Source organism: Strongylocentrotus purpuratus, unplaced genomic scaffold, assembly GCF_000002235.5.
Source record: "Strongylocentrotus purpuratus isolate Spur 01 unplaced genomic scaffold, Spur_5.0 spur5_scaffold_13, whole genome shotgun sequence".
In the NCBI taxonomy this organism is placed as follows: domain Eukaryota; kingdom Metazoa; phylum Echinodermata; class Echinoidea; order Camarodonta; family Strongylocentrotidae; genus Strongylocentrotus; species Strongylocentrotus purpuratus.
The window spans coordinates 22,319,800-22,329,685 of NW_022145598.1; the positions used below are offsets into that span (position 1 = coordinate 22,319,800).

General features: G+C 37.2%; 1 protein-coding gene across 1 annotated transcript; it reads left to right on the top strand.

Annotated features, from left to right (window-relative positions):
• The first annotated feature begins 992 nt into the window (after positions 1-992).
• On the top strand, positions 993-5,700 carry LOC115923228. The gene is made up of 3 exons (XM_030983618.1): positions 993-1,085; positions 3,477-3,568; positions 4,996-5,700. The coding sequence occupies exons 1-3, from the start codon at positions 993-995 to the stop codon at positions 5,396-5,398; spliced, it is 588 nt and encodes a 195-aa protein (XP_030839478.1). The 3' UTR covers positions 5,399-5,700.
• Positions 5,701-9,886: the final 4,186 nt, after the last annotated feature.

Genomic DNA, 9,886 nt, shown 5'->3' on the forward strand with positions numbered 1-9,886 from the left:
AATTCATTAAGTATTGTAATGAGTTTATTGTGCTAAAAACAAATATTTAGAAATTAAAATTAAATTTGGGTTATCTAGTTGCAAATTAATAACAAATTCAGGAAATGGCGACCATGATTTTGGACGCCATCTTGGATTGCGGAAACACTCAATGAGGATTTATGAGGACTTTTAGTAAGTTATTATAGACATATTCCTGGACCTATCCTGAAAAAATCAGCTTGTTATGAGCAATGTCCATGTTAAAACTAATGCTCTTGGCCTATATGTGGATAGTGGCAAAATAAGGTAGATTGATGTGTTAAAAATGAAATAAGTGCCCTGACAGGGATTCGAACTCCGTACATTGTGCTTCGCAGTCCTCCGCTAGACCATGACATCAAAAATATATTAAATACATAGGAGTGTTGGCTCAGTCAGTAGAGCGTCCGCCTCACAACCGGGAGGTCGTGCGTTCGAACCCCGGCCGCGTCATACCAAAAGACGTTAAAAGATGGGAGTTGTTGCTACCTTGTTTGGCGTTCAATAATAAGGGATAGAGCAACGTCGATCTGGCGCTGCTCAGTGGCTGCCGGGCTCACGATTAATTGGGCAAAAAGAATTTCCGTTTCGGTTTAATAAAATTTGGAGTGGACTATTAGGCTATTATTATTATTATTATTAAGATGAAAAATGTTGTGCAGTTAATGCAAAATAAATCTAACGAGGGAGTTCTATAAAGGAACTAGCTGAATGTTGCGGGTGTTTTATTATTATATTTTTTAAATATCATTTTTTTTAAATTTCAGAACCAGGATATCTTGGATGTTTCAGTGATTATAACTATTTAGGACCTGGCAGAGATCGTGTGTTTTCTAATGGTTATGTTTCCTATGACTATCTCACGATTGACCAGTGCATCAATGCATGCGAAGATGGTGGATACTTCTACTCAGGTGTAGAATTCGGGCGCCTATGTTTCTGCGGAAGACAAGATGAAAACCTTATCCGACATGGAATCGCTTCGGATGGGGAATGTGATGATGTTTGTGCCGGAGATCGCCTTGAATCATGTGGGGGCGAAGATAGAATCGCTATCTACCAAGGTATTGACAAGAGCGATTCTAGATTTGTTTTAAATATTTTTTCATTGAGGGGGGGGGGGGGGGGCACTCTACAGGAGGGATTTAAGGGGCTGGAGGGTGTTGCGGATTCTTGCATTTCATGTGTCTCGCGATTTTGTCTTTGCTAAAAACAAACTAAAACGCATTTGAACATACTGCCAAAGGTGATCACGAGGCGTTGTTGAGTTATGTATTAAAGATCCTAGAAATACTAATGTTAACAATTAATGACATCTATTATTTAAAGGAAATAATCCCATCTCCTATAATTTTATTCATTTTTGGACAACATTGCCTGCTAAAAACCTACAGTATTAATTATAAACAAATTTCTTAATGTACTTTTTAATTTCTTGTCACTGAATGGCTTTAAATGAAATTTCGATTTTCTCTAATTGGGGTTATTGACCTTATTCATGATGTTTGTCTAGTTTTCGCACATGTTATATTGCTAAAAAGTCTCGAAATATGACATTATTCGGTGTCATTCCAATTTGTGTTTCTAAGTTGGCCTAGGTGTCTGCGAAGACCCTGGTACCCCTACTAATGGATTCAGATACAAGGAAACCGGCTCTCTGCGCTACGGCAGTAAGATATATTTTAACTGCTCCGATGGGTACACACTAGAAGGACCTGGCGTTATCCAATGCGTGCAGATTTACGGTCGCAGAAAAAATGTAAGCATCGCTAACAGCACCCATGCCATTATGTGGAACCATGGTCTTCCGAAGTGTACAGGCGAGTATTTTTACATTATCACTTTTTATAATAATTTGGTTCACGACATTAATTTTCCATGAGTAGATGTAGGTTCTGTTTAGTCTAGAATGATTTTAAAGTGTACCAATCATTACAAATGTTTGGCTCTTGATGTGAGCTAATGATCGTTATGATAGTTGTTATGTACTCTTAATTAAAATGTACACATATAATTACTCGAGACAGATAATAGCACACGTTTGATACTCCTGGTATAATAGTCCAAAGCAAGTTTATTTCCCATGCGCAGCTTTACAATTGTGGGTCATTGTATGCCGTCATCAATATGTAACAATAATAATGATAACACTCCTATTAACAATAATTTAAATAACAACAACAACAACAAGATAAATACAAAATATGATAATAATTCTAATTCAAAACTCTAATTATATTTATCTCATATCACTATTCAGTCCCTATGCACTTTAATTTTGAGGATAAAGAAATGGATAGAATTGGACTATATACCTACAATACAATTTAAATCAAATACCGAGCAAACTTATCTTAAAACTAATGGTGAACAAACTGTTTTTTGTTGTTGATTGGCCAATATTTACTATTTAAACATCTTTATTTAACCGTGTCTCATGTTTGTGTACCGTGATGTTCAGGATTCAGTTCGACTACACCCTCTTCTGCGACTACCACGGGCGGAGGGCTAACTAACCAAATGACATTCATTCCGACAACTGACCAAGGGCACCAGAGTGGTAAAAAGATACTTATTACGTCACAATTCCTGTACGATTCTGGTAATATGGATGCACATGAAATGGTTACATGCAAATATCCCAGCGATTATTGACGATTTCATCATGAAATTCGTGAAAAGAATAATAATAATAAAATATTAATGATAAGATCGATGAATAAAAAAAGAGAGATAATTATCAGTACATTTTTTCGTGTATTGAATACAACTGTATTTCATGATAGCCTCAATTACCACACATCATATAGGCATAGGTAGAGTTAAAGAGAAGGTTGAGTTCTGGGGAGAGGTGAGAAATATTTGGTGAGCATTATCTTTTTTCATTATGCAAGTGTGGAAGACCATCAGAGAAAAAATGTTCCCTGAAAATCATGGCTCTTCAAATGCCTTCATATCCTAAATATGACAAGTGACAGCTTAAAAATGAGGTCCAATTTTTATGCCACATGTGCGTAGTAGTCACTTATACATCTCTCTGTGAACAGTGCTTGTAGCTTTACCAAGACTGGGCAGAATTTCTTATCATTTTGACGTCCCCAGAACCTTGCAGTACACACCAATACTTATATGATACATGGTTAACTTTTTCTGATCGATTCCAAACTGCTTCTTTCACAATGCAATCTCTTGACAGAACTCAACTTTATCTTCAAGTTGCTATTTGAGTCTATACCCGGTTTATCTGTTTGTACTAGTATGTAAAAATGTGTAAAACTAGAAAGGGAATTGTCTTGTCTTCGTGCCCTGTGCCCCCTAGCAAAATCATTGTATGGTATTGAAAATGTCTGTGGACTATAGCAGTGGTCACTCATTTAGAAATTTCATGTGGCTCATACCGGCCTACAAATTGTAACACACCTATAACAATTTCTTTTCTTTTCCTAGGTCATCAGGTCATCATATATATCAGTATTGGCATCGTCTCTGGCCTCCTCCTCATCATCGCCATCATTGTCGTGGTCGTTATTTGCAAAAGACATAGAAGGTAAAGCTTATTAATATTATGATGTCTCATATTCTTTAATGCTGTACGCGTTTTGATGTGCTGATTCGCACGGTACTGATTTCGTCTTTTACGTCCAAGACGTGAAAATCAATAAAATTGACGTATTCCTATGCAACAATTTTGTTGTAGTTTTCGTCCGAGACGTGAATATAAAAATAAAATTGTTTGGGAGACATGAACCCTTTACATGTACACGTAAAGCATGGTATGCCTTACATCATCGTATGAATTGGGAGACGTTAGTATACTTTGTTGGGAAGTTATGCACTTTGCCATTTTGGCGAAAAAAATAACAAAACGTTTCAAAAAGGCGGTATAAGCGCTATTGACAGTTGTACATATGGTATTGCAATTCGCGCGAGAACTAGGAATTGGAGACATGAACCTATTACATGAACACGTAAAGCAAAAAGTTCCTTACTTCATGATATAAAGTGGGAGACGTTAACATACTTTGTTGGGAAGTAATGAATATCGCCATTTTCGGGATTTATTAACAAAAACGTTAAAAGAAGGTGGAACACGCGCTATTGACAGTTTTATACACATGGTATTACAATTTGTGCAAAACTAGGAAAGAGACACATGGATCAATTACATGCACACGTTTAGAGCACGTATAGAGCATCATCATCATCAACATCATCAGTAGTCCATCATCAACATACGCCATTCGTCAGCGCCACCATCCAGATAATTCTATTTTTCTGTTTTGCTGAAAACCTTACTTTGGTTGTTTGACCTCCACCAGCGACCCTTTGTCAGTGTCGGGATCCTGCACGGTCTCAACTTTAGCAAAAGGTTGGTTAGGGGGTGTTAATGGTTTTATAATCACCAACAACCCAATCCAAGTCTTCCTTTTTTCTGTTGTGATTTACGAGGGCCCAGACAGACAACAGTGGAACAACACATATATAATTCAAATGAGCGTTTATTCAAACCGTGCTTAAATTTAGCCTGGAAATAATCTAAATACAATCACATATAAATGATATCAAAGGGTAGTCTATTTATTATAGCGAAAGACTGCCGCTTATCAGCAACACAGGTCACTCGTCAGCGCTACAGTCCACATGTCGTCGTAGTCGATTTGCGTATTAACGTTTGAACTTTGAAGGTAAGAACCTCTTTCTAACCTTCCACGTCTTCGATTTTCGTTTCGTCGTTTGAAGGCCTGAACCTAACTACGACATCGCGACTTTCACTTTTCCGACGTCTTTGGAAACGTGACTTTCCTTTTCCACATCTTCGACATCATCAGCATCAATATCAGCATTATCAAAATATTACTACTGCTACTGCCAGTAAAAAGAGTAATACTAATAATGATGGTATATACAGCGCTTTTAATTTCTAGACGATACAACGCTATACCTCACTAATAATCTTTCTTTCTTTTATTTCAGAGGCTCTAACATCGCTCTAAGGCAGTCAGTCAGTGACAGGGAGGGCCAGGAACTAGATCCCTACACGTCCTTAGATGCAACATCTATGAAGCAACCAGCCTACGAGGATATCAAAGCAACTAGACACGGAAATAGAGGCCACACAAATACAATCGAGGGGGTAGAATATGAAAATCAAACAATAGTTGAGCATCCCTACACATCCTTAGATGCAACAACTATGGAGCAACCAGCCTACGATGACACCATAGCAACTACACGCGGAGATAGAGGCCAAATGAATGCAATCGAGGGGGTAGAATATGGAAATCAAAGAATAGTTGAGCAAACAGCTAGAGTCAAGAAATCAAACTTGAGAGTGGCCGATGAGAATACTGAGCCAAACTACGAGTTCCTGAATTAAATTGATTCCATGAAGTAGGACACAGAACGAGTTTTAAGTACAGTCTTACCTGTCTAGAGAGGTCGCTCATTGTAGACCCACAAAATGGCCACTAGCTGCAGATAGCTTCTACAACATACTTTTCTTTTTCTAGGGAAACAAATACATAGCCAATAGCCCAATACATAACAGACAGGGAGCCTTAATGGAGAGGTGGCCACGAGACAAGTTTGACTGTATAGCATGAGCTCTTTATAAAGTTATAAATGTAGCGAGTTTGTCAAAATATTATAGGCCGTTACTTGAGAATATTTGTTGTTGTTGTTGTTGTTAATTGTTTTTATTCTTTTTATAGCAAATATGATATAGGGTACGCTAGGCCTGTAAAATATCAAGATTTCGGAAAGGATAGGGATTACAACTGCGATAAACAAGAGTGGGATTAGTTTTATTAGTACTGATCTCGAAGGAGGGAGTTTGATTGTATATGTGTCATTACTGTATGATCCTTACACGTATAGTATAGTAATATAGTATAAGTATACTTGAATGAAATGCAAGTGTTCTTTCTAGTAGTATGCCGATGGTGATATCAGTAAGCAAATATTAATCGACTACGAGGGTAATGGTACAAACTATCCTCACCGAGGTGATGATAGTTTGTATCGATTGCCTGAGTAAAAAAAGGAGGCTAATATTTGTTTTATATCCCACATCGGCAATAAGGTATATTTAAAGTGAATTTTACATAATCAAAAGAACTGATTTTGCAGACAGTTTAGCTTTAGCTATATTTTAAAAAGCACAACATGCATATATGTAATAGAGTTGATGCGCGCTCATTTGACATTGACATTGACATTTCGCGTATTAAACCTACTTTGCTATGCTTATTCAATGGGCAAGTGGGGCAGCAGCAAAAAATTACCGTACAAAAGTCCTATCGCAGGGAGATAGTACTTGTCTATCATTGATCATGTGACCTCGTTTAGACCAATCAGATTGCAAGATTCTTTGTATGCGGGATATAATCTTCTTTATCTAATCATGAAAACTAAAAAATACAGTCTATATTGTTTATTTTGGGACGCCAAGATTCTTGTAAAGATTAAGTTGGCGTCCCTGGCATATTATTAATCCACGCCTACTTTTTTTAGGGTAGAATAATTACAATATTAATACTAATGGCAAGTTTACCTAAATGAAATACAGATGCACTTTCTAGTAGTATGCAGATGGTAATATTAATTTATTATTAATAATGATGTCAAAAACAAATCCAGTCTATATTGTCATAGTGTTGATCACAGTGTTGATTATACTTAGTTTTTGAATGATATTATATCTTGTTAATTTTATCTTTGTATGTACTCTCGTAACCTTTAATTTAATAATTGTTTTTAATATGTGCTTTTTCATGTGCTTTTACTGTTAACTGAATGTAATTCAGCTCTTGGGCTGCTAATTTCAGTATTTTTAATAAACCATTCAATGAAATAAAACATTAAAAAGAATAATTGTTGTGGTCCCAAGTTTCTTTTAAACATTTCATTTCGAGCTAAAGCAAGGCCTAGGGTAATTATATTCAAACTCCTTTAGAAGTGTTGGATCATAATGTGATATACCCTTTTCAAGAATGGTTTATTATAATTTATATTATTGTTAATATTTTTATCATAATAATAATTGATATTATCATTCTTATTATCATTATTATGATTATTATCCATATTATCATTATCATTATTATTATTATTATCAATATTACTATTTTTTAATTATCGTTATTATTATTATTATTATTCTAAAGTCCCCGACATATTAATGATTAAAGCCTATATGCTTCGAGGGTAGAATATACATGTTGCGGTGCATGAGGATGATGATGATGATGGTGATGTGGTGCTGATGATCAAGATGATGATGATGGTGGTGGTGGTGGTGATGGTGGTGCAGGTGGTCATGATAATAATGATGATGACATGGGCGATGGTGCACCTTTCAAAGTGGGTTGGGGGCACCAAAAGAAAAGGCACTTCCTGGAAAAAAGGGGCACCTACAATGGGAAACCTCAAAGTGAAAATAAACATTTTAGACAATAAACATACCCCTTTATTGTGATTACACTATTAAAGAAGATCGCCATGTTTATTTCTATTTTTGCATGGTCCAAGATACTACCTAAGTATCATACGCAAACGTTTTAAGATTTGTGAGATCGCAATACCAAAATCTACATCTAATAAAGATGAAGAAAAAAATCCTGATGTTTTTTTTTTAACACAATATTATAATGAAAGACTGAAAAGATCCTTAATAAGAAACATATTTACATCAACTTTACATACTAGTGGGCGTAGCGTGCGACTATGGGTGTAATTAAAAAAAAAGCTCTTAACCGCTTATAATTAGGAGCACATTATATGGTAAAAAGGGGGCACCTATCCAAAGGTAAAATGACACTTATTAGGAAAGAAAAGGAGCACAGTAAAAAGAGTAATTACTGCAGGTGAAAACGGGGCAGTACTCGCAACTACTAAGGGGCACTCACCAGAGATTAAAAAAGGGCACTAACATAAGAACGGAAAGGGGGCAGCCATTACAAAGGTAAGGGGCAATTAAAATGGCATTAATTACATAGGATAAGGGAGCAAGTGTCAAAATAAAAGGGGCATGAATCAGAAATAAAAAGCGGCACTTATTACAATGGTAAAGGGAGCACCTCTCAAATTTGAATAAGGTCATTTATCGAGGATAAAAGAGGTATTTATCAGAATGAAAAGAGGAGATACAAAGGAAATGCGGCATTTGGCGAAATATAAGGGACACATCTCAGATTTGACAAGGAGCATTTCTTGTACCTGAAAAGGGCACTCATCTAAAATGAGTTGGGGCAATTTTGAGAATGGAAAAGGGCACCTATGAGATTTTAGTATAGGCATTTATCAGAGGTGTGAGAAGAGGCATTCCTGAGAAAGGGAAGTGACTCTTATAAAAAAAAAAAGCAAAGGGGCATTCATCAGAAGTAAAAATGGCATTTATTAGAAAGAAAAGAGGGCATGTGTCAAAGTAAAAGAGAACACTTATCAGAGGAGAGAAAGGGGCACTCATCAAAGATGAAAAGGGCGAAGAAGGTAGAGGCACTTATTACAAAAGAAAAGGGCAGTTGTTAAAGAAAAATGGGCATCTCTCAGACGTGAAAAAGGGCTATTACGTAGGTGACGGGGGCACTTATCAGAGGTGGTAAGGGGCACTTATAATAATGAAGAACGGGCACCTCTAAGAAATAATAAAGGGCACTTATCTTAAGTAAAAGGGGGCACCATTCCCATGTAAAAAGGGACACAGTAGAGATACTTGAAAAGCTGGGGGGGGGGGGGGGGGCACTGTGTCCACCCATCCATATGTCAGCTGGCTCCGCCGGCACTGGATGATGAAGATGCCTGGTGGTGGTGGTGGTGGTGGTGGTGATAGCGGTGGCGGTGGTGGTGATGCTGATGATGATATTGATGGTGGTGGCGGTGGTGCTTGGAATGGTGATAATGATGATGGTGAAATGATCATGAAGATGACGAAGATGTTGGTAGTTATGATTATGACCAGGCGCGTACGCAGACGGGGGGGGGGGGGGGGGGAGGGGTTAAGGATTAACCCCCTCAAATTTGTTCGGGTATCAGAGGATAAGCCAGCCCTTACTTTTTGTCAAAAAAAATAAAAAATAACAAATAAAAACAAAACAAAACCATGTGTGTGTTTTTGGTAAAAAAAAAAAAAAATGACCTCCCCCCCCCCCCCCCCTCCCCCCACTGAACCAAATATCGGTCGGCCTAATTTCCCAATTTTCGGGACAAAAATAAAAAATCAAACGGATCCGGGCTAACTCGGACCGAAGACAACTCGGCCCAGCTGCAAAAACGGTCATTTTTTTGTCATTTTACCCTAACCCTAACTCTAACTCTTAACCAAAACCTTACCCTAAACCTGAAAAAAACTGACCGTTTTTGCAGCTGGGCTGAGTTGTTTTTGGTCCGAGTTAGCCGGTGTTTTTAAAACAGTCGACGGATTGTGCATGATATAGATTAGAGGGTAAGTTAAAATTTGGCTCCTCTGAGAATCGGTTGAGAGTTGAATCTCTTCAATTTCATTCAATCCCTGTATGAACACGGAACAGGCGTTACAAAAACAGGAGAATGTGCAGAAACCTTTGACGACTAGCGGAATTCTGTATGAATGGGGAAAACGATGATATACACATTTGCATAATTCACACCGATGAACATCGGTATAGAAAAATTGATGAAAAGATGTTTAATTATTAAGAAGAGAAAATGGCACTCTAAAAAGGTATAATATAAAGTTGACTGAAAATTGTTTCATTGGCAATTCCAATTCATCAAAGTTAAGGAATAAACAGGGAAATGGAACACGAGTCATGAAGCTCATGAGTAACTCGCATACTAATGTTGTGCGTGGGTGTGTGTGTGTGTCTGTGTGGTGTGCATGCGCGTT